This window comes from Lytechinus variegatus, chromosome 3, assembly GCF_018143015.1.
Source record: "Lytechinus variegatus isolate NC3 chromosome 3, Lvar_3.0, whole genome shotgun sequence".
Lineage (NCBI taxonomy): Eukaryota > Metazoa > Echinodermata > Echinoidea > Temnopleuroida > Toxopneustidae > Lytechinus > Lytechinus variegatus.
The window spans coordinates 7,379,589-7,406,988 of NC_054742.1; the positions used below are offsets into that span (position 1 = coordinate 7,379,589).

At 35.6% G+C, this 27,400-nt stretch overlaps 1 protein-coding gene across 1 annotated transcript; it reads right to left on the reverse strand.

The window, feature by feature from the left end:
- Window positions 1-2,496: 2,496 nt before the first annotated feature.
- LOC121410116 (probable E3 ubiquitin-protein ligase makorin-1) lies at window positions 2,497-27,037 on the reverse strand. Its single transcript, XM_041601996.1, has 7 exons — window positions 26,928-27,037; window positions 16,212-16,340; window positions 15,194-15,426; window positions 14,353-14,585; window positions 13,697-13,908; window positions 11,306-11,416; window positions 2,497-10,672 (listed from the first exon to the last, which is right to left on the reverse strand). Exons 1-7 carry the CDS (start codon window positions 26,978-26,980, stop codon window positions 9,982-9,984), a joined length of 1,662 nt encoding a protein of 553 aa, XP_041457930.1. The 5' UTR covers window positions 26,981-27,037; the 3' UTR covers window positions 2,497-9,981.
- Window positions 27,038-27,400: the final 363 nt, after the last annotated feature.

The window sequence follows — 27,400 nt, forward strand, 5'->3', positions numbered from 1 at the left end:
CTTTAGCGAAAGGTTACGCTAACAGCGTTTCTGTGCGGCCGATACAGGATGTGCATATAACAGTTTTGTGAAATTAAGCGAAAATTTAAAATGTCATAACTTTCTTATTTTACATCCAATTTGGATGACTTTCAGTTTTATGCTTGTTGGATTTTTCTCTTTTGCGTTTTGCTGAAATGTTGAAAAACAAAGTAAAAAATACTTAAGAAATTCCCCAACACAATGAAATACAGAAGAAAACATTTTGACACTGATTATTTGTTGGTATCTAAGCAAACAAGTGGAATGCCTCTGGCCGTCTCACCTGCATCACGCAGTTCAATATAGTAGCAGTGCTGACTTTGCATACTACTCTAACTCGCACAAGATGTTCAGTGATACATGGTTACTCTTATGTCCTCTTTTTATGAACTAGACCAATAAACTTACAGAGATATGATGGTTATTCAACAAAAAACCCCAACATGGCCAAAGTTCATTGACCTTACATGACCTTTGACCTTGATCATGTGACCTGAAACTGGAACAGGATGTTCAGTGATACTTGATTACTCTTATGTACAAGTTTCATGAATCAGATCCATAAACTTTCAAAGTTATGATGGTAATTCAACAGATACACCCAATTCGGCTAAAGTTCATTGACCTTTGACCTTGGACATGTGACCTGAAACAAGCACAGGATGTTCAGTGATACTTGGTTACTCTAATGTCCAAGTTTAACGAACTAGACCAATAAACTTTCAAAGTTATGATGGTAATTCAACAGATACCCGATTCGGCCAAAGTTCATTGACCCTAAATGACCTTTGACCTTAATCATGAGACCTGAAACTTGCACAAAATGTTCAGTGATGCTTGATTACTATTATGTCCAAGTTTCATGAATCAGATCCATAAACTTTCAAAGTTATGATGGGAATTCAACAGATATCCCCAATTCGGCCAAAGTTCATTGACCCTAAATGACCTTTGACCTTGATCATGTGACCTGAAACTTGCACAAAATGTTCAGTGATGCTTGATTACTATTATGTCCAAGTTTCATGAATCAGATCCATAAACTTTCAAAGTTATGATGGGAATTCAACAGATATCCCCAATTCGTCCAAAGTTCATTGACCCTAAATGACCTTTGACCTTGGTCATGTGACGTGAAACTCATGCAGGATGTTCATTGATACTTGATTAACCTTATGTCCAAGTTTCATGAACTAGGTCCATATATTTTCTAAGTTATGATGACATTCCAAAAACTTAACCTCAGGTTAAGATTTCGATGTTGATTCCTCCAACATGGTCTAAGTTCATTGACCCTAAATGACCTTTGACCTTGGTCATGTGACATGAAACTCTAATAGGATGTTCAGTAATACTTGATTAACCTTATGGCCAAGTTTTATTAACTAGGTCCATATACTTTCTAAGTTATGATGTCATTTCAAAAACTTAACCTCAGGTTAAGATTTGATGTTGACGCCGCCGCCGCCGCCGTCGCCGTCGGAAAAGCGGCGCCTATAGTCTCACTTTGCTTCGCAGGTGAGACAAAAATTAGCTCTCAATTGGCTTTTATATTTGAGATTTACAGCCAAATTCAAATCAAACTTAAATCAATGATTATCAAAAATTTGAATGATTTTGAAACAGTCAAATAATTTAAACAATTTTGTAGATTACGTCATGGGTGACGTGTGTGTTGAATTTCATTGTGATCGCACAATCAACAACTAAGATACCAAATATATCATAATATACAGCCTCCAAAATACTCCCTTTTTTATAAGAGTCAAATTTGTTTACATCCATTCACACCCAGGGAAACTTAATCCAGACAAAAAATGGGATAAAGTTATTACCAATGACATAGTTTTTAATTGATTTGGAGTTTGTTTTGTAAGCAGAACTGTAGCATAATTTGTGATTGCCATCAACAGTATAAGATATTGTGTTTATTTTTAAGGCCTTCATATCACTCTCAAACTCACATGGTTTGTGCATTGAATTTGTTTTGAAGTGGTGTTAATGAATGTTCATACTTTCGCATTCTAACAAATTCCTTAAGTTTTTATTATGAAATGAGTTGAAACATAATTGATTGAAATAACCAAGTGTTTGTATGTATAAATGAAATTATGTGCCACATGATTATGGTAGAAAAATGTGTAATTGAGCACTAAGAATTAGCAAAATAAATCCTTTCTTGGTGACGGGTGTTATTCCACGCAATAACAAGATGCATTCCCACAAGAGCATCTCTGTGTAAGTAGCCTTAAATGTGCTGACTTTTCAGCTTAGACTTCATTATTCAAAAAATTTTGTTTGCATGAACTTTCCAGATATATACTCATGATAATGGTAAAATAAATCTTGATTTTGAAGAGTTTGTCATAAAAATGATTGCTAGTTGCAACAACTTAAGTTTAGCTTGAACAAGTGGCATACAATACCCACTCTCACGTAAGTATGTAAAGTAGACAAACTGTAAACATTAAAAGATTTCAATTGCAAACTAATTTATTACCACTATCCATCAGGGTTGAGTTCGCAGTTTTCAACATTTGGGTGATGTATCAAATCACAGATATGCTTGTCGTAATAGTTACCCTCATACCAATAAAGCACAGTGCTACAAGCACTAAAGGCTACTTATCAACATCATACTATCTTGCTTAAATGCTGTACAAAGATTATCCTCACAACTCCTCTAGTGGACTTGGCTTATCTAACATGCAGTCCGCTAACATTTTAGACTCATATTATCTGTATCACAGAGGTAGGTTTTAATTGGATTGAAAGTTTTCTCTCTTCGTATGCTACATGAACAATCTATGCATACACAAATATCTAGCATATACATTATCATACAAGAGTTGAAGAGTGATTTGACATACATATTTCATTCATTCTTGCTGCATGAAGAGTATTCTATTTTTAATTGAAATAAACAAATTGCACAACTTATTCAAACTTCCTACAGTTTGTGGCTAGCAGATAAAAAAGTTGATATTGAAATAGTATTGACATTGTATCTAACCCTAAAACTATAATGCGTTATTCTTTCATGAATAAAAAGGCATCTCAAAATGGGTTTTTCTTTTTATGGAACAAGGAGAAAATGGAATTAAAATGTTCCAATTGACAACAGTTTTCAGAGATGACACAACTTGTTATTTGATATTAAAGAAAATTTCAATACATCACCATGCACATGGTATCACAATTATATCCCCTTTTCACCCCTATAAACAAATGCAACATACAATTCTACCTTCTAAAATTCAGCTCTGAAAATGGTGTAATCATCAAGCTCACATTCCATTTTCCAATAAATATTTCTTCCTAATATATGCTCAGATAGTTACTCCAAAAAAGATAGTATTTCCTTGGTTACTCAAGACATATTCCATGTAGTAAATAAGACTTTACATGCACTCTCTTATAAGTGATAAATACTTCTGGATCCGTTCCCTCTTTTTTATTTCATTTCATAGTTAATCATTTCATTTTACTCATCAGGTTTCCACAATCATATCATTAAAGAAAGCACCATATTACGTCAAGCTATGAAAAATACATCATGTGAATGTACACTGAAATAATATAATATATATAATATATAGTGAAATAATAGAATTGCGTTTATTTATTCACCTTGGAATGCTGGGAGGGTATTAAATTCAATACCCAAGCTATAAATTTAATTGTTTTTATTAAAATGAAGACTTCCCCTGCAGTAATTAATTATTACCGTAACTTAATCTTTTGGCCAAGCATTTTTTTTTCTTCTCAAATTTAAAGCACGAACATGTAGGAGACCTTTTCAGGCAAATTACTTTGAAGGTCTGACTGAATGGTTCATGTATATAAAAATGTCAAGCATAGGCATACAATGACACTTTATTTTATCACACATATTTATGAGACATACTTTATGAATCAAAATGGTAATCTATATGTAGTTTGATTCAAAGTTAGTTTGTTATAATTGATTAGAAGTGATTTAAATACAACTTATTTCTTATCCAACTAAAATGCTAGTTGTACTTCAATCAATATTTTGAATTGGGATGCAATTCATCCCAGCATGTTTAATGTATCCAAGCAAAAGTAATACACTTAAATATATTTCACTTCTTTATACATCAATCTTAAAGTACAACCAATCCATATTCAATGGTAAGGCATTTAGAGAATAATACTATAGAAGATTCATACCCTTTGTTGCAGACTTCTCTCTGTTGTGTTATGTGCAGGATAACATGTGTCAAGAGAAGTAGCAGGATTATGAGCAAATGACTTTACATAATAGAAATTGAGAATATGCAATTAAACTAATATGTAAACATAGATAATCATAAAAGTAATGAGATAATATTGAGTCTACATCACACACTGAATTCAAAGTATAACAATTGGTCTGATTACGGAAGATTTCTTATTACACGGAGGTATCAGGTCACAATACAAACATCTCAATGAATGCCTTGGTCAGGATCTTTCCTTCTTTCATTCCTGCAAGGAGCTATATAAGCTTAGAATAGGTATCAAATTAATAATGCTGCTGTTTGACTTTTGTTGTGTCTAAGAATATAATGAATGGATTAATGTCCTTTCATAAGGACTTGTTACTTGATAATGACAATGGATCATGTGGATCAGAGGGTCGTCGGTTCAAATCCCAGCCATGGCGCAATTTTCTTCAGCAAGAAATTTATCCACATTGTGATGCACTCAACTCAGGTGAGGTGAATGGGTACCTGGTAGGAAGAAATTCCTCGAATGCTCGAGCGCCCGATCAAGGTAGCCGTGCTAAAGCCGGGGTAATAATAGCAGGGCCTGCTGGGAGAACAGTTTTCGGAACTGAAGTGGCTATCCTGGGTAACTATGCCACTATTATTATTATTATATCATTGGCAACTTGAACTTCAAAGCCTCTCTACTAAAAAGACCACTATGACCTTTTAAAGAGAAACAAGAGCATATATTAAAAAGCAACAGATTGTTATGATTTCATCATACTATCTCATATATACACTCTTCAAGTATGTAGTATTCCCTACGGTTGTGTTAGTTTCATTTCTAGAATATTCTCAAGTAATAAAAGTCCACAAAATACAGATTATTAGTACAAAACTATATCTTAAGTGAGAATCAACAAAATTAATATTTATGATATACAATCTCAAATGTAATATTCTTAAAGTAATCATTCAAGGAAAAAAAACATATTACATGTAGTACACTGCCATGACTTTTGCACCAAATCCCCAGATAGATTCAATAAGAGTACAGTCACATTACCCATGCTTCCCAATGGGAAAAATAAGTCATATCAAAAGTACAAAATTCAATTTCACAAGAGCAGATGTAAACAGTACAAAATATTTCCTATTTTTACATGTATACTGAATAAATATCAATATGAAATGAACACACACATATGTAAATTAACCAATGTTTAATTGTTTTGACAGTTTTATCATCCCTGGTTGAGTCTGACATGTATGTATACAGAATATACCAAATAAAAAAGGCAATATCTGGCTAATGTTACAGCAATCAGTTGACAATCAAAGTGTAAAACTCATAATCAGGAGACAATTTGAAATATACTTCTATAAAGTTATATACACATAAAGTATGAGTTGAAAGATGAGCATTTTGTGAAGGATCTGAGAATCAACAGTTTGATAAGAAACTTGCATCCATCAGTTTTATAAACCTTTACAATGTTCTCTATTTCTTTCTTTCTTTGCTCTGAAACATTGAACTTAATTATGAAATACAAATGCAGCATTGATCAAGTTATCATTAAAATGAATACAAAAAAGACATGTAGAAACTCAAAACATATTGAAGGATTAAATACCTATATTAATTCAGATTAATTTAGTGAGTCGTCAAAATTAGTGGTGTAAGATTTCTCATGAAATTGGATATGATCACATATTTGTTAAATTAAAGTATTTTCTTACGGTTCATTATTTTTTTCACATTCCCAAATATCATATGATAACACAGCCAACAAAAGTTCAGATTAAATTAGGGTCAAACTGGCTAGAGGATTCATTCCTTCAAAAGAAGTATTATCCAGGGATCATGGTATTCTTGACAAATTCTTAACTTTTCTGTTATCTGTTGTTTTACATCAGTAACATAATAGCTAGTTTAATAAATCAATATTCTGAAGAAAATTATATATGCTAGGACCATCCATAATGTATCTTCCACTCTTCTAGTATCAATCAATGATTAAATGTTTTATAAGCATGAATTAGCCTATGGGTAGCATACTAGAATTTTTTTAGGGGGCAAGTAATTTCATTCTAATACAAGTGTGTCTCTTCTGTAAAATGATAAAAACGACCATGCAATATTGACATTAGGCAATATATATCTTGGGCCTCTAACACTTATACTTGTGTGCTTTTAAGTACTAAACATACCTAAGCTGATTCTCTCTTAAATCTACCGGTACCTATGACAGATTTTTTTCAAACAAAATCATAAATGGGTGAAAAGTCTGCTAATCCAACTCTCTAATATCTTAAGAATCTTTCCTCTCACAATATGCAATTGTCTTGCAGGGTCGAGCAATTCCTCTTAACCAAGAAAATTCGCTTTTAACATTGAGATTAACTATCCCAGTACCTATTGTAAATTTTGTTGAAGTTTTGAAAGAACTTTTCTCAAACTGACCATTTCAGAATACATATCCAAAGATATTATTTTTGTGCACATACATTGTGCAGGCTACTTCGCAGTTTTATGCATTTATATAGCTATGACAGCATGCACTCTCAGTGGAAGAGACAAGAAATAATAAGAGAATAGTTAAGAACATTTTCAGAATTCAGATTACATCCAAACACTGAAGATATAACAATCACAGTAGAGCCCCAGTCGTTTAATAGAGATTAGCCTTATTCATTCATGAGATTCTGGATTATAAAATACATTTTATAACCATACACAATAGTTTATTTCATCCTAATTTTAGTTGAGAAGAGGTGCTTTGTAATAGATACCACATGAAATGTATTTTTTTCATTTAATAAGTTCAATGAGCAGACCCCCCCCCCCCTGTAGATAGTTTATCTCCCTATTGAATAACGATAAATGCAGGAGGTAAAAACTACATAATCATGTCTATGAATCAAAGGATAAATCCTTGACTAGAAAGGACTATAACTGCCAATGGGCTTCATGCAAAGTGGTATGTGCTTTAAAGAATAAACTAAAATATTGCATTTAAGGGACCTAACATTATCATAAAAGATGGACAACTTTTAAAACAACATAAATATATTGTGGAATGTACAGGCTACCCTTTTTTCATATCAAATTAGGTCACAACAAGAATGAAAACAAACTGCATTACACCATCAGATATAGGCAGAATTGTTGACACTCTGCTTCATGGACTAGGGACTTTCTTACTTTGCAATGTCTATGTTTTATGAAGTAGGTCCTTATACTTTTACCATTGTGATGATGTTTGAAAAACTTCAAAAACGGTGCCTATATAATTTCACTCGGCTATGCAGGCAAGATGGATAATGACTAATCAATAAAAAATAATACAATTTAAATGCAATGGATAAATCATCTTCATATTATGAGAATACAAGTGATATTACAAAAGATGATAATAAAAGTGACATTCTGCATGATAGACAAGTTATCCCCGTAACAGAAAAAAAAAAAGAGAAACAAATAACATAAGAAAAAAAAATTATTTAAAATCGTTCAAATTTTAAATTCAATAAGGAAAAAAGGAGTAAAATCTAGCTGGATTTGATTTGATCCCCCCCACCAAACTAATCAGACCATTTTCACTTCTTTATGTTAACATGAACCTAGTTTGAAATGTTTTTGGTCAATTTTGTTTATGTCATCACAAGAATGAAAATTGGATGACCCCAGCAGAGGCACAAAAATAAAAACAAAGAAAGGATTATAACACAACCAAAATAAAGTATAGAAACATAATGGAATGGATCAACACTATTTGGTATTGTAAACCAATGCTAAACTATATGCCAAAATAGAGATATCTTTGTAACATACACCGGTGTGTTAAGTATACAAGAAATGAAACGAGATGTACAAATACATTGAAGAAAAATATAATACATCTTGTAATCTTTTATCTTTTTTCTTGGCACAAGACTGTACAAACCTTCATTTATGCTTCACAAATGTTACCCAATTTGAATTTCCAACTTTCAACCACATATCCAGCATCCTAATCAAGGAATGCAATCACTACTCTCTGTGTGGGGAACAATGTACATGTCCTCAAATACCACCCTTATGTTTTTACAATGAGATAAAACCCATCATTTAAATGTCACAAAGCGACAGAGATGCAATGAAAGCATATAGAGCATAAATCAAAGGAAATCAAAGACATATAGTTCTGTATGAATATGTACTTGTAGAAATGATAACATAATCTATGGAAACAGGTACACAGGCACATCTAAAGACTTCAATACAGAAAGCAAATGTTGCATAAATTCATATATACAAAAGACAATATCTAATCACCATCATACAATAAAGTTTTCATATGTGAGGCAAAAATATTTCTACAAAATCTATAAATTTGTATCTATTTCTAACTATTGCTTTGTGTTTATCTACACCAGACTAACAGAGGAGAAAAGGAAAGAAAAAAATACTTTTGAATTCAATTCAAACACACTATACTACAGTCTAAACAATATCTATAATTTAATTATTCATGAAAATATAAAGGAAATTCTTCATCCTACTCTGTACTAAAAAATAGATTTATACTATCACTCTATAACTTAGTCAAGGAACATTTCATTCTATAAATACAACCAATATGTACAGGATGACTGTTGAAGTCAACCATGTACAAGTCTACATTCATAATTTTGAATAAACTGCAAATTCATGCTAGCCAGTTCACTTCTGACTAAAATCAACGATAACAAACAGTCCGAGTACTGCAAAAATTTAGATGTAACATCCTTTCCTACATTTAGCATGGGATTGAAAATTTACGCAGAGCAATGTAGAACTATTTTTGGCAAGACAAGTATTTAGGTCCTGTAAATCAGGCATGTGGTGATAATAATTCATTTGGCTTGACTGCACATGACTTGAGTGAGACCAGTCAATAAGTGAACAGGTCTTCATTCAACAATAAGACACGTTCATGTTTGTCACCTGAGCAATAGTTGCAAAGCCATGGCAACTGATTTGAAACAATATAACTCCCATTACAAACATCCCTCCACACCATCGTGCACCTCAATATTGATGTATATCATCATTGTCATCTGGGATAGCACTGCTAACCCCAACACTATTAAAGCCTTTGCTCAATACTGTGCAACTTTCTTAGGAACATATGTAACCAATATAAATGGTGTTAAACAACAACAGTAAGACAATCATTTGACAAAAATTAAAAACTGAAGCAGCATTATGTCAATGAATTACTGTGGTAAACATTCCATGAATTTGTATAGCAAAAGTGGAGCGATCATCATACACATGTTTGCAAAGATTCTACATAATGAACTTATTGTCTTCTTTTGAAACAATTATCAAACAGCCATCTCAATCTGTCAATATTTCATTTACAAAGCCCACATGAGAAGAAACAAGAGGGAAATATAATCAACTCATTCATTTCCAGTGCATATATCTTCTATATATGCTCTACTTCATACCATGCAACTAAACCATAAAAGACAATTGAGCAAGACATATCCTAGAATCTTCAAACTCGAAACATGTATAATTAGTGGACCCTTAACACCACAATGGTAGAAACAAACCACTTTCATCTATCAACTTGCTACCTGGTTGAAGACCACACCATGAGGATCTTTCAGTGAGTTACTATTTCGAACATTTTGGCTGGATTCTTCGACTCTATAGCAGTTGGTGGGTAGGTATACCCTCTAACCAATAGGTTATGAGGGTTTGACTCACTTATCACCAATCTACGCAATCAGAATACTGTGAATCATTTTCACTGTATACACATTCTTCTAACATATCTGGTGCAACCACACCTATGTACTCAACATCACCTCCAACAATCCCAAAGCTCTCTCCATCCTCTCCTTCAGCATTCCCCTCTTCATTTTCTTCCTCACCTTCTTCTCCTTCTCCCTGTTCTTCTTCTCTTCCATCTCCTTCACCATCCTCCCATTCATCATCTGCATCTTCATCATCGGCATCTTCTTCATCTCCCTCTTCCTGGTTACCTTCTACAGATACCTCAGCAGTCTCTTCCCCTTCACCAGATGTTGGTACTTCAACACTCCAGTCAGAATCAAACTCATTCTCACTCTCATCATCTGAGCCCATATATTGAAGATACTCCCACCACTCATCAGTCTCACTAGGATCACTCAGGTCCCAATCATCATTCCAAAGGGAAGAGCCAAATAGGAAGAAATCATCTTCATCGCTACCAAAGTCATAAAGACCATTGCGATGTTCAAAGAACTCCCAAAGGAGAGCAGGTCGGATGGTCTTGACTTTGTTGTTTGATGCACGGCATTGACGAGCTTTAGCACGGTCTTCCTTTGTACCATCAGGGTAAGCATGAAGATAGAAACAGTCAGCACCAAATGGACACTTTCCATTACCTTGGTCAAAATGTTTACAAGGCTTGGTGCTAAGTAGAAAAATAGAAACAGATTGAGCATATTTTTATTTATTTCAAACATTTGTATAATCACAATACCATAAAATTTCTTTTTAAAAATGTAGAAATATAATCTCATTGCTTTGTCAATACTAACAATATGCAGCTGCCAGATGTCATACAATATTTTCATTACAACAATATAAATGCCTTTAACACACAGAGGTACAATTCATCTGATGAGTAAGGGTCACCCTTCATAATGTAAAATAAAGTTATGATTGATTGAGCATTTCACATTGCTGTGTACTGTATTCCATAGCAGAAAGAGTTGCATTAAAAAGCTACTAAAAAATCTTCAACGCAAGTCAGAGATGTATGCTTCTGATCTATTGACTGAAAATCAGGTGTGTTAGTTGCATTTAATAATAATTCTTTCTACAATGGCCCCCTGGGGCCTGTTGCATAAAACTTTTTACCTGAGAAAAAATAAAAAATAAAACTTTTTACCTGAGAAAACTCTGGTAAAAACTGAAAACTATGATTAGTCTGATTTCTGCCATTGACTTTAACACAGGACAAAAACTCCAGTTAAAACAACCCGAGTTTTCTCAGGTAAAAAGTTTTATGCAACGGGCCCCTGGTCTGCCTTTTCATACTTACCTCAAAGCAGCAATGTAGTTCTCAATTAGCTTCTTCTTCTCATCAGGATCCTCCACCCAATAATCACTGGGAGTCACAAAATTAGACATCTTTCTACATGTTGGACATCCTCTGTAAATAACAATTATACTATTAAGACATCTTTCTACATGTCGGAAATCCCCTGCAAATAACAACAATTATAATATCGGTAAAGGAAATAATCTGTTGTCTCACGATGCGGCAAACTGAAATTGCGACGTTTCGACTGCAACTGCTAGCCTTCGTCAGGCAATAAAGTGGACAATCGCTGCGTGCGCCTTTTATACCGTAAGCTGCGTGCTGTCGGTGCCGGAACCGCCGCGCTATGATTGGTCGGAGCAACCATCCAATCAGAAGCCACAGACGGTGCAATCGTTGGGCGGCATGCGGACGTTGGGGGAATCCCGTTGGCGTGGAGAGCAGGCGATTCACCGATGAGTGTCGGACAGTCGTAGGGGGCGCATGCCGGCGAATGGTCGGAAGCCACTCCTCGGGGATGTCAATGCCATTATCCCTGTTAACATTATTCGGATGTAGGTGGATTTGGATAGCCTCTTTAATATGCTGTGTGTACCAGTGCTTATCCCGCGCTATGCAGCTTACCTCAATCCAATTGGGAGGGTGATCTGCATTCCAAGCATGCTCTGCTACTGCTGAACTATCTATGCGCCAGTGCTTGACATCTCGGCGATGTTCTAGCATTCTTTTGCTAACGGGTCTGCCCATTTCTGAGATATATACTTTGGCACAAGCCACGCATGGTATCTTGTAAACAACGCTATCGCGTCATGCTGCCCAGCAATAGCACCGTACGCGGCTTCTGATTGGTCGGAGCGCTGCGGTTCCGGCACCGACAGCACGCAGCAATTGTCCACTTCATTGCCTGACGAAGACTAGCGGTTGCAGACGAAACGTTGCAATTTCAGTTTGCTGCATCGTGAGACAACAGATTATTTCCTTTACCGATTCTATACTACCACGATGATCAACATCTTCCGTACTAACTAGGCCCATTTCGGGTACACGTGTACACGTGTACACGCACGGTCAAGTCAGTGCACGTGTACTAAATTCCATCACCGTGTACACGGTAGCATCTGCATAAACAAGCTCACAGCCTCACATTAAATCTTAGTTCTCAGACACTGCACATGTTTTAATTACTAATATGTCAACATATTTCAATTAATCCAGAGTGAGTTCACTTCCAAAATCGCCAATTTAATCCACATTCTTTCTGGAGACTCACGTTTTTGTACCACGAAATGGGTCTGCTCCGGTCTCAAAAGCTCGAAAGCGTTGCTCAATCACACTCAGAGTCAATTTGAGAATCACCAATTGCGATAGCGATCATCGCTACAACTTACGTGTTATACGCTCGCACACAAGCCTACAAACAAACGCTCTTCAAATTGGCAACATAATAATGAAAATTAATCGATAACTTCAGTTACACTTATTCTGCAGCGATCTGTGCATGCATGTACGGTACAGTATACAAAATGCGCATCTAACGAGCGTCGGCGCTAGCTAGGGCCCTGCACTGATTTTCTTTTGCATTCTTTATTAATTTAATGCGCTGCTAAGCCAAGTAAACTTTTAATTTGCACCAATTTTTGTGGATTGATACTTCAAACTTCTCAGGTAAGCTTTAAAACCGTGACTTAGGCTATATAGACCCCTTTTTATGACATATTGATGCGGGTCAGTGTCGACATGAAAACAGAACTCGCTCTCACAGTGTTTACAACGTGTACACGTGTACACGACCGAAAAACACGCCGTGTACACGTGCATAAAAAATGGACTTTCAAAACGGGCCTAGTACTAACAATTATAGTATTAGACATCTTTCTACATGTTGGACACCCCTGCAAGTAACAACAATTCAACATCTTTTGGCATGTTGGACATCCTCTGCAAATAATAACGAAAATAAAATTAGACATCTTTCTACATGTTGGACATCCCCTGCAGATAACAACTAGTGTTCCCGATAGCTACATACTACAAGTAAGTATATAAAAATTAAAGTCTCCTACCTTGCCAATTCTGAACATTATATTGTTGAATTTTCATGAATTATGTAGGTATTGCTCTGTAAAATGTAATAGGCAAAAGATATGCATTTGCAGAACTCTTAGTGGGTGACTGATCAGACTCACCTTACAAATTCTATGAAAATCTACACTCAGCTGGCAGTCTCTTTCTCTAACTGAATTCTTCTGAAAGCATGTTTTGAACCCTAAAACTAACACCAATTTATTAATTATAATCCTACATCCAACAACACATAACATTCGAATTATTTAAATTCAAACAAGTAGATCTCAATTATTAAAACTCTTTAATATCATTCAATATTAATACCTGATAATAGTCTTTTCAAACTGCTTTCCACTGCGCCACTTCCTGATACAATCCAAGCAGTAAGGATGAGTGCAGTCTGATAAGATACCAAATTTGCGTTCCTTTGGTGATTTCTCCATTATAACTTCCATACAGATACCACAAACTATATCTTTACTCTGCTGGTACAGAAATGCTTCCTGCATGTCTTTCTCATGCTTCTGAAGACAAGTCTAATAGGAAATAAATGAAGTAAACAATATTCTAGCAGCCATGTCCAATTTAGATGCTACTTAAATAACATTTATTATGCTACAAGAAAAAAAATATGACCCAAATTGTTTCTGTTGTTAGTAGACAACAGTTCTACATAGCAGAAGTAGATAAACCTACATGTAACTCTCTCTCTTTTCAATTTTTGATGAGATGTGTTATTCGCTTTTCCACAGGTGAATCTGCAAAAATCAAATCCCTTTAATGGGATTATTAAATTCAGGTAAACTTTGACTTTGAAGACATGGATAATGCATGATTTACAAGTTGGTCTCAAAATTGTTTCCACTTTCCAACTGTTATAGAAGGTTGACTTATAGGTAGATGTATTACACCTATTATATTTAATGTGGAATTTCCTCAAGAGAAGAGGTTAAAATCATTTTACACTTGAAATAACTCACCATTCTATGGTTCTTCTTTTGCTCCTCATCATATGGAAGCAAACAAGCTTCTCCACAGAGGTCACACACTTCACCATGCATGTATTGACACTTGGCTCCATAACGACAGGTACCCTTCACTGCATAGGGACATAAGATAGCCTGAGGTCCTGGCCTAGGAACTTGTTCTGTAGATATGACCAGGGCACCACTCTCACCATTCTTCTTGGCTGTTGCGCTATAGGTTGGTGGCACTACATAATAAAGATTGATATACACAGCAAAGCAATAATTAGTAATAAGGTATTAATCTTTCAAGTATTTATATCATATTGCATGGCTCAAAATAGAATACCAGATAGATTCTAAGGTAGGGCCAATAATGCAACTCATCTTTGTTTCATGCAATATTGGCCCTTGTGAGTGGAATATTTATGGTAATCAATAATAACAGCCAATTAAAAAAAAATAAATAAAAAAGTGCATACATTTCATTTATTTGAATTTTCATTTACATAAGTCTCAACTGTAAATGTGTTTCATCCAATACACAAACTAAAAGTATCTTCGAACTTATTGATGAATCAGTTTTCTTTTATTTTTATTTTTTTTAATAATGTTGGTATACGATTGAAAATCTAGATCTTGATATGAGATGATGACAAAGATTCAGTAATCTTACCATCATCTGGCCAAAAATTCTTGAAAGTGTCATTCATGCAAACAGTAAGAATTACAGTTTTCAAGTTATATTTTTCAACATTTTATCAAGTAACTATCAAACTTAACAAAGGCAAATGCAAACAAACCTATAAGAAAATTAAAAGTATTACTTCAAGAATGAAATACTCCAAATACTCACAGGTGCCTTGAAATGGTTGACCAGGGATGAATTCTTTAGCATAAACTAGATCCTTCATAGAATACTTGTTACCAGAACACTGTTTATCCACACTTTCATTAGGTGAGTTCTGATCATTCAAATGAAGTGTTGTTAGTTGACTCTCAATGGTAGCTCCTTTACTTGACACAGGCAGTGGTGCTGGAGAGATAGTTTTCTGGGAAACATTGTTTGTAGGAGCTACATGTTGAAACCTATACAAAAGAACAAAATAATGATTAGAATTTCAATAAAAAAAATCATCACCATTCATCCATTCATAATTGAAGGGGAAGTTCACCCTGATGATGACTTAGGTTTACTAAAATCATAGAAATAAAGAGAAAATATTGGGGAAGGTTTGATGAAAATTCACGAAAGAATGAGAGAGTTGTGAATTTTCAAAATTTGAGAAGTCAAATGCAAGGAGCTCATCCATATGTACATCCGAAATATAAATTACATGAATTCAATTATTTTAATGGAACATGATGAATAAACCTATTTTCTAATAGTTAGAGGAAGATGGGACTGATTATATATTCACTGCACAAACAAAATAACTTTTAATCAGGGAAACTATCATAAGACAAAAAAATCCCTTTCAATTTTTTTTCATGGGGAAATTTATATCACACGAAATATAGAACAGCTGCTTATCTGTGACATCATTAAATACAAAGTTTTTAAATTCATACCTCTGTTAATCTTTGTTTGATTTTCATCAAACCTTCACCAACATTTATCTCTCTTTTTTTGTTTTGCTTTTATTAAATACATATACAATGAATTGTCAGGTTGATCCTGCCCTTAAAAGCTTTCTAAAAGATTCTACAGATCTCTAATACAAACATACACAGGTGGACCTGTGCACTATAGAAGTAGCCACCATTATTATCATTATGTACAGATTTGTTCTTAAAGATTATTTCTCTTATTTATCACTCCTACATGTAAATGCATTATGAACAGACTGCCGATATCCAAAGACTTTACTTACTTGCAGCTGGCTCCATAGTGGCACTTTCCTTGGAGATAGTAGCGACATACATTACTCTTCACATTATGAGATCTGTTATGAGCATAGGGACACCTATCTCCTTCCTTGCACAGACCATGCAGAAAGTATCTAAAGATCAAACAAATAAACATGTTAAGAAAATTAAATAAACAAATGAAATGAAATCAATAACAGAATAAAGTAATATCAAATTCATTACATAGAAGCAATATTACAAGACAATGGGTATTGTAAGTGGTTGAGATGATCTCATATAAGCACTATAGTATTAAAAAGAAGCCATTTAAAAAGCATTTTCCCCCCATCATTAAACTTTATTTAAATGAAGCTGTGATTCCTTCAATGTCTTTTATTCCATACATTCAAACAGCATAAAACATGAACAGACAAACCTGATGAGGCAATAATTCATTTAATGTTTCTCTCATTTAGAACTAAGAAGGAACCTCACAAAAACCTTTATCAAAATTAGGAAGTCTACATTTATTGTCTTCTTTCCAAAGTCTTCAACACTATCTGCATGGTAGTAAGGCAGCATACGTCATCCATTTCTACAAATTGGGTAAGTCCAATTTTTCTTTTTTATATGATTGGTGACATCATAAGGAACAACTTTCAACTTGGTGGTAATTTCTAATAGTCATCTTGACCATGTGAGGGTCAAAATAGGGTCATTTTCTGGAATTACCCAGATTGTGTCAAGTCATACACCAAATTGTTTGTTTTGTTATACTGAACAAAAAAGTGTACACAATCATATACTCTCATGACCTCCAGTTAAAAAGTTATGACCAGAAATGTCAAAAGGTCAACAAAATTTCTTTAATGGCAAATTACACTAAAGGTGTTAGGAAAGCTTTTTGGGGGGGGTTGTTTTTTCTTCTTCTTTTTTGCATGTACTTTTTTTATTTTTGATTTTGATAAGTTCATCTTCAGAAGTCCTCATCCAGGAGATATAAAGGGTTAAGACAAGGTCAAGGAAAGGTCAAAAGTTCAACAAACTTTCATTGGTAGCCAAAATACCCTAAAAGCGGTTCGAATCTTACATAAGTTGGTTCTTTATTTTGAAAAGACTATCGAAAAAGACATTATCCATTAGATAAAAAGGGGGTCAAATGTGCTCATTTAGGAACAAAACAGATAAACAGAGATAGACATCAAATACATTCAGTGTGGTATCATGGTATTGCATGAATACCTTGAAACGACTTGACAAATCTTAATGCCCTGAAAATTGTGTCATATTCATGATTTTATAAGTGCAACCAGCTCTTTCTGAGATTCTTGATTTAGGAATTCAATTCAAGTTCAATTCATTTTCAATTTACTAGTCTTTGATATGTAAAGAAACATTTCATCCATTTGCTTTACTGTACAGAATATTTTATTCTACTGAAATTATTGTCATGTATTGGGGTTAATAAACCTCTCTTTATAACATTGAATAATTTGTTCCTCTAATTGGACAAAAGCAGGGTCATGTAATCCACCATGCCTGCAAAACAACAAACTGAGGTGGTAACCAAGGGCAACAGGTGTAGTTAACATGATTTCTGCCCGCTGCCCCCTGACCTGCCTCTTAACGATGGGCATAGCAAAATTTGGCTGAGATCTCCATTTGATTGCGTGCAAAATGTTGCTTTCTGCTGTACCATAAATATCTGCGCGATTTGAGCGAAAGTTTTAGACAATTCGCGCATTTACAGGCTTATTGCGCGCAACGGATATGACATATTATCCAAGTATGGTTGAAAAGCGACTTACGGTTACGGAGTTAGGTGTCATAAGAGAGTCTTGCATGTAAACTTTAACGTTGACCTGAAAATGACCTTTGACCTTACCATGTGACCTCTGACTGCGGCATTAAATGCAGGTCCCCCTAGTCCATCTACCATTTAAGTTTGGTTAAAAATTGACCTTCGGTTGCGGAGTTAAGTGTCATAAGGTTTGTGACGGACGACATTTGGATCCCTAAGTCTCAACTTTACCTCCGGTGGGCGAGACAAAAAGGGGTTTTAAAGATTTTTTCCGAATAACATTACAAAATCTATCACAAAGTTAGATTTTTAGGAAAAGGTGAAAAATTTGATTATTCGATTCGCTCCCTCAGAACTTTTAAGACACTTTTGCCCCAAGCACCAGGGTGTTAACCCTCATTTTTTTGTCTCGCCCACCAGAGGTGAAGCGAGACTTAGGGATCCAAATGTTGTCCGTCCGTCGTCCATCCATCACAAACCTAATGACACACAACTCCACAACCGGAAGTCGCTTTTCAACCAAACTTGGATGGTAGATGGACTTGGGGGACCTGCATGTTATGCTGCAGTCAGAGGTCACATGGTAAGGTCAAAGGTCATTTTCAGGTCAATGTTAAAGTTTACTTGCAAGACTCTCTTGTGACACCTAACTCCGCAACCGTAAGTCGCTTTTCAACCAAACTTACTAGATGGTAGATGGACTTGGGGGAGTTGCATGTAATGCTGCAGTCGGAGGTCACATGGTAAGGTCAAAGGTCATTTTCAGGTCAACATTAAAGTTTATGTGCAAGGCTCTTGTGACAAGTGTTATTCCACCCCAGGCATTTCACAATGTTTCAATACAATTCTGTTGTGTGCTCTCGCAAATCACGATATTTCTGGTTATTTGTGGGCGAGACACAAAATCATTTTTGCCTTTTTTTGCCCCTGTTCTTTCTCTCTCACTTTCTCATAACCTTTTAAAATGTTCTCTTTCACAGCTATCTTTACGTTGTTTCATAAAAACTCTTTCAATTCCCTTTCTCTATCAGCAACTTAGAAATTCTAATTTCTATTCAACATACCCCTGTACACATACCATGGGTCCCGCTTATACAAACTATATTAGCCTATCACTCTCCCATTCATACATGTATACATTGTACATAGTGTGCAAGTAATCAATACAAGTATGATTTCATTAAGAGATTTGTGGATTATTGTAATCTAACTACTCAGATAATCTGATGATTGGGATTATGCCCAACGTTTTACTCAAGCACGCTGTATCAAATTAATTTTGTACATAAATGCATGTGAACCAGTATCACAGGCATACATTAGTATCTCATCAACCCCAGAGTTTACAAGAGTCAAATGTTTCACATAATGCCATAGGCAACAAACTGTACAAAAAAAATGCTCATGGAGTATTCCTTGTTCACATACTTCCATAATCTTGTACATGTACACAATACATCATTTCTGATTTCATGAAATCTGTAACATATTTTTCATGACTCTTCCCCCCCCCCCCCATTTATGTACACTTATCATTCAGGCATTCACTCTAACACTTTGATCTACCACTTCTTTAAAAAAAAAATACTGAACCACATAGCTTTTGGTACGTGATAACTGCTATGCTCCATGCCTTTTAACACCTAATAATTGCTGTAGACTGTCACTAAAAATTATGTAAAAAGTTTAATAGTATTTTCACAAAGAGATAAATATTTAAACTTTAAAGCTCACTATTTCATAAATATTGAAAATCCTAATAATAAACACAAAATGTGGATACAAATACACAGTGAAATATTTCAAAATTCCACGATTATATCTCACTCAATTTATAAATCAAAGAGGTACATGTAAATACTGGGCCATAAATCTATGAAAGCAATTTTAATACTCAGAATAGACTTTCTTTAGATCGCATGCTGATCTGTCACTTATTGTATTTAGGGACAATTTTCGGTTTACCAAATGTGTTTCAAGATATCATGCATGCAGGAAGTGAAGATACTGAAAGAATTATATGGGAAATTGTTAGGAAATCCTTGGACAGCCCCTTATATAAACATATTTATGGTCATTGACCTTTGAAAGGCTTTGACCTTGAATTTTATTGGTGAATGTGCAGTCTAGGTACGGCACTGGTACTTAATTTTATTCGATTTGATCTTCTGGTTAGAATTAGTGCATTTTGACACCATGATCGCCAACCTGTGCTTTTCAATCTCAGAGATTGACCTTTGACCTTGAAAAAAATCTTTTTCCCCAACCTGTATTCTTCCTAACTTTTTTTAGTAAATGTTGACACCATACCAATCAGTTGAAAAACAATTTCCAATAATTTTATTTATTTTGGGGTCTAATTTAGGGATACTATTTTACTATTCATGAGATTATCAGCGGATGCAAGTATTTTTTAAATCTAAGTTGGCACTGCTCATGATATCGTCGCCCTCTATACGCATCTTGTATCTAGGCTATGATAATAAAGATGGCAAGATGGCGACAATAAGAGACTGAGAAAGTCAATGTAAGTAAACGCCACCCGAAACGGCGTCGGGCCACCTGAAAATGTCGGAACAGTGGCCCGGGTGGCCACCCCGGTGGCAACCCTAAAATAACAAAATGAAAACAAAAATAATGAAAAATTTGAAGTTTTCTAGTAGATCCTAGATCTAGTATGCGAGTGTCAATTACTGAAAATGAGCATACTTTTAAAATTTAAGACAACTGAAATCATACGAGTTCAAAATAAGCTCTCACTGTCCAGTAGATTCGTAGATCTAACTTAAACGTCAATGTGCACACTGAAGTGATCGTGAATTGTGTGTGCAGCGCATGTGTTGATAATACGCAGTGTGTACGTAGCTAGCTAGAGCTAGCGCTGTTAGCCGCAGTGTAGTATGTACGTATGTTTGATGCAGCGATATCGAGGTCCGGTCATGTTTCGTCAAGTTTATCAATGATTTTCCCCCGAGTCATTAATTTGCTGCCAGCCAATCAAATGCGAGGATTGCAGTAGCTTAGAACAACAGTCGGTGAAAATCCCTGACTGATTTGGTTTCATGAAATGCTCCCCATATCATTGTTGTCGTTGTTGGTGACTAGCATGTGCATGTGGCGCTGGCCTGGCCAGAGCCTTTATATAGTCTGAATTCAAGCCCATTTTATTTACTCCCCCAACACATCTTTTCACAGTTTGATAAACTATCAAGTTTATTCTCTGATTATTCTTGGTAGCATGTCAGGGTTAAAGATAAATTCCAGTTCTGGTAACGATCTCAAAATGACTCTTTACAGAATCTAATATAATGACCACCCAAGTATCTGTTTGTATGAATAAAAAATATGTGCCTAAGGATTCTGGAAGAAATTGTGTAATTGCTGAGAAATAAGTAAAATAAGCGCGGATTCGGTCACTTCTGTCTGGTCTTTATTCCAGCAATAATAATACACTGTTCCACCTGTGCCTATCTGTGTTGGTGATCTTCAGTATGATCGTATTTCAGCTTAGATTTTGATTTCACAAAGTTCAGTTTATGTAACTGAACCAGATCTAGATCCACGATGATTTCGTCATACTTAACCTTGGTTTTGCAGACTTTCTCACAAAATTAGTGTTTTACTGCAACTACTATCATTTAGCTTTAAGTGTATGGGTGCCATGAGCAACAAGAATACGGCTTATGCTATCAATAATCAGGCAATTGCTGTAAATTAGCAAAACAATTAACTGGAGCCAACTCTATTTCCATTCACAAGCACGTACGTGAGTACAAGAATGACACATACTTTGACTTAGTTTTATCACTTGAAAGATTGACGCCTTAGTTTGTTGGGTAGGCCTGTCATTTGGGCACTCGGAACGAATTATGATTCGCACTTGATGCTTTTTTAAACGTGATATATTTATATGTTATTATTATATTTACCAGAAAATAAAATAGTATGTGTGTATGAATGATCCAAGTATTTGAAACGTTTGATCTCTCTTCACAAATGACATGATTCTCTTATTTTTTTTTACCTTATCTTCCTCTTCCTCATCCATGGCTTTTTCTTCCATCTCTCCTCCCTTTTCTCCTTACCCTCTGCCTCATTTCTTCCTTTATTTCTTTCTCATCCTTAACTACTGTTTTATCCCCTACATGCTGCTTCTGGCTCTTGTATTTATCTATTTGTTTCTTTATTTTTTCATTTCTTTCTTGCTTTAAAAAAATTCTTCTCATTATTCTCCTTGTCCATCTCCTTTTTCTTCAGTTACTTTCAACGGGGGGATATTATTTTGCAAAAAAGAATGTTCATATTGGGACCTGCATCCATGGAAAAATCGCATTATGCTCAGTTGCACCCTGGTGCCCCTTTTTTCTAGTCTTTGAATCTCTCAAAACAAAAGAGTTATTCTCTGATCCCTGGGAGGATAGATCGAGCTACTTTGAAGAGTTGCACAGTGTAACGGTTCACTAGTGAGTCCATTTGAACTAAGTGTCTAGTTCTACTACTCGAAGAGTACACTACCTCATTTCATTTTTGTCATGACAATTGCTGCCAGTCATATAAGTCATAAGTGAAATAAAACATTGTTGAAGAAAACAAGAACTGACTTGTCTCGATATAATTTTGTCAATGGAATGCAAAATCTTAGATTTTGGAATTAAGATTTTATCGAAGTATGTTTGTGAATCTTCAATTTTTGTTCTCCTTGTACCTCATAAAGTAAGCTTCATACATCATTTCTACTAACGGTAATATGCAACAAATTATTTGATCTCCATTAATTGAAATAAATGATTTTATGAAAAGTTGTCATTTTGAAATTAAAGGTTTAGGTGATGATGAAGACTAATTATTTTTCCGATAATATCGATATCAACCGATGTCGCAGACTTGGAAGACAAGATTGCCTTCGTGAAACGGAAAGCGCCGATTTGCCGCCAATCTTCCTATCTCGAAAGAATGCAGCTATATTACCCAAAAAATAAGATAATCACTAGCGAATGATACATCAAATGAAAGGTCTTTGCATTAGAAATGCAACAAAAAAATTAAGAAAATTCGGCCATTCATAAAGGAGTTATGGGTAATTAAAGATCAAATTTTTAAAACGCATTCTGCCGTATATTTGTGATGCCTCAAAATTTTTGCAATAAATATTTCATTTGAAAATTACTCCACATCATTCCAAGAATATTTCCCTCAAGTCTAGCACAACTTTTGAGTCCAAATTTATGATGCTCGGGTATGTGGTTTGAAAATTATGCAACATTTGGTAGTACATGTCAGCCCCGAAAATGCTGAAATATGTTATTTAATTTTCAAAAGCGAAAAAAATATGTAAGAAAACGTCTTTGGTATCAGTTGTTTAAAAAAAATTGTTAAAAAAGCCATGAAAAATACCTACGGCAAAAATTAGCACTCTACAAGCTTCAATTACTGAATTAGAACAGAAAATATGATTTTATGAATAAATTAGCATATAATTAGTTCATATAAAATGACATGCAAATATATATATTCAGTGGAATTTAACTCTACAATCAAGTAGTTGATGTAATTTTTCTACAATCCTTTACATTTTTGTTGCCATATCATGATCTTTTGCAGAGAAATTTGGGAGCATATATTCATGCTAATTTATTCATGAGATTTGGCTGCCAACACTCATTTGCATGTTACACTGTATGTACCATGATGACTCCAGCAATGCTGAATGTGGATATGCTGTGTGTGCATGTGATCACGAGAGTGGCTGAATGATGCAAGTACAAAGTGGGGAGATTCAGGCCTTATGCGTGAGGAGGGGAGAGAGCCGGGGGGGGGGGGGGAGCAAAATATAAAATATGGTTTTGTGTATGTTGTGTGTACCTCATTGTTACTATGTTATGCTGATGCTCTATTATTTTTTATGTTTCTTTGTTTTTTGATGATGATCCTTCAATGTCAGGATATATCAATAAACTTGAATTTGAAAAATTTGAATTTGTATGAGTGTGTTTTACAAGCTGTGTATAATAAAGTGTCTTTGTTCAAGGGCTGCAGTAGAGGCGGGTCCAGTATATACCTGCATGAAGGGAGGGGGGAGTAAAAAAACACAGACCCCCCTAAAATTTCTGTTGATAAACCTTTTTTTCCCTTGTCAATTTTTTTCCCTGGGTCCCCCTAGATGGGCCCCCCATAAAATTTTGGTTTACAACCCTTTTTTTTCAGGTGGACCCCCCAAATATTTTTGGGGGCTTCCGCCACCAATAAAAGGGGGGAGGGTACACAGGTAAAAGCAGCATTTTACATTAATTTTTTTTTATAATGGCTCTCAAGGGGGTTGGTAGGATGTGCCCACCCCCCCCTTGGATCCTCCACTGGTCATGTACAGGGCATGCATTTAAATTGGGGGGTGCCGGGGGGGGGGGTGTAACAACCTCTGAAGTCAAGGGGGCACAGCCAGCCCCTGTCCCCCCCCTTGAGAGGCATAATTTAAATATGTAAAAATGCTGTGAAAACATAAGTGTGCCCCCCCCCTTTGAAAGTGAGGACTTTTTTTGGTTGTCAGATTTTTTCGTAGAAGTAATTTACTTCATTTTTGAATGAAACATTTTTTTTGCTTTTTCCTTGGGAAAATGTGCGCCTTCCCCCCTTGGAAACTCCTAGATCCACCCCTGGTGTCATTACTATGTTTGAAAAGAGATATACCCCTTCCATCCCTGATGTAACCCATCTGCTGTCAAAAAATATATAGGCCCCCTACTGTATTTGAAGAGGGGGCTAACATACCCTCTTTGTATCCTTTGGCTTCACACATGATTGCACATGACTTGCCGTTGTATACATGCACACACACACGCCACGTGTAGATTAAGTGTTTTACCAGAGTCGTGACCACTGCACTTCTGGGCAGCCAAAAGGGTCAAAATTAACAATCTCAAAAATAAAGAAACTCTCAGAAATATAACATTCAGAAATGAATAAATTACTTTGGGCGACTAGTAAATATGTCAAAAATAAAGAGACTGCATTTACTTATGAAAGACTGAGATACTACATTGTACATTTATTTCTAAGAGTTTCTTAATTTTTGAGATTTTTGCCCTTTTTTGCTGCCCATATGCACTAGCTAGCTCGATCGCAATCTGCCCGGTCTATTCATCTTATTTCACCCCATCACTGCACAAGTTCAATGCGACATTTGTTATTCATTAGAGGTACGAATTGTTATTCATATCAAACAACCTTGCTCAAACTCAAGATAAATTATGTCTCATTAGTCCGACATCGTCTAGTGTTTTAGATTTGCAGGCTATATGCGACACATTTGTGAAGTCGGAAAACAACCATTGCCCGAAGAAAAAACCTTCCCCAATTCATACACTGGCGTCAAGAAAACGTCGCCTGAGAAATAAAAAATAAATAAAGGCCTAACAAAAATTGAAAATATTCATGAATTATGCAAACAAAAAATCACTTCAAAAAACACAATTCTGCTTAACCGTTTCGTATTTCCAGCATCAAAACAACTTTTCAAACTCGAAATCATGTTTGCAAAGAAAGAAATTTGATGTTTCATCGAATGGCAATGATATGAGAGAGAAAATAAACCCCGGAAGTCAAATCTCGCGAAACTCGATATTTTCAAGATGGCAACTTTTTCGGGGATGTGTGAGTGACAAGTTCGTCTCTGTAAAATGGATTATTATGGACCTCAAAGTCACTCAAAGTACGGTATGGTGAGACTACTACATATCGACCACCTCTTTTGAAACCGACCACCTTGCGCGCGTTAAAATTATTGCATATTACAAACGATACGCGAGGAAGAGTAGGCGCAGTGTCCATAGAAACGGCAAGAATCGATTTTACGTGAAAAAAAGAAGCAACAAAAAGTAGAAATTCAGTAGAATTAATCAAAATTGTTTAGACCAAACCCAAACCCCGCTGAAAAACCAAGAAATCCGATAGGAAACGGCTTTAAAACAAATATCCGTTGTCAATCGTCGAATCATGAGCCGGAGCTCGCAGTGGAAGTAGTGAGGCGATCATTTTGCATGTTGACATCATAGAACTGATTTGAAAGAGTAAAAATATTTCGCCACCGCGACAAGAATCGGCCGTAAACTTAGTGTACCGCGGGTGGTCGGTTTCAAAAGACGGGTGCAAATGAGCAAATGGAAAATCGTCGCATTTGTTGTTCGTCGATATACATGATAGACGCGGACTGAATCGTAGTCGCCGAGCGAAACATGGGAATCTGATCTACTCAATTTCTGCACACATGAGACGAAAACTGGGTAAAATTGATATTTTCGCAGATACGATACTTAGAAGATTAGATGGTCGATAAGGGGTAGTTCCAACCATAGCCATAGGCCTACACGATGTATGTTTTAAATGTAATAGGTAATTCTGTGTATAACATTGTTTTCCAGTGCATGTATTTTTTATTTTATAAAAAGTTTGAGTGATTGTAGAAATTATGTTTTTGATCTTGCCAATTTAACACGATGACAGATACGAGAATATCTTCGAACCGGCTGTGATAGCACGTTCGTTCCTTCGTATTGCTCATCTCGTCGTGCAACAGGCCCCTGGATTCTGTAAATCCTCTTATGAAATTTGCGGGAGTTTGTTGCAATTTTGCATGCGCCGTGCCTTCAATTTTCCTGTACACTGCGGCAGTAATGCACCCAGGCCATGGCCTGGGCCTGGGGCACCTGAGTCCTGGCTAGCTGTGACACCGGCTAGTTGCACTGCAGTCTGCAGTGAACAAGTGATTTTTTGTTGACAAATGAAAGTTCAAAATAATTCACACTGCTGCTTGCACGGCTCAAGCTCAATTGAATTCCATCTGCAATATAATAAGTGAGGCCGATTGAGGCGCAAAACACAAACTAGAGGAGAAAATCACATAAGTGAATAAGTAAAATAAATAGGCAAAATCATGATATCTTACCTGCAAGTGATGTTTTTTCGCCAGTCAAATATCAGGGAACTGGCAGCGGCCATGATTGAAGATCAAGAGTAAACACAGTATAGTACGAGACGTAGCTACAGCGCCGCGCCAGAGCGCGAGCTACAGCTAGCGCGCGAGCGATATATCGATATCGACGGGCCTGCTACGTGATAGAGCATGCACAGTTAAAGTGCCCCCCCCCCCTTCCTAATTACTTTTCTTGTTATTTTTTAATCAAAAGCCTTCTTTTATACATATGACACATTTTCTTCCAAAGGATTGAAAATTAGGTAGGTGTTGTTTTCTCGTTCCCGCATGACTGTCAATGCCGCTTCAAATTCATCATGCTTTTTTTTTTTTGGGGGGGGGGGGCATACAGGATTAATTACGCCTAAATTTCACAGCATCGTCATATACATCAATCAAGATTTTATTCCAAACTGGGAATTCCAGATTCAACTGCTTAAGCATAG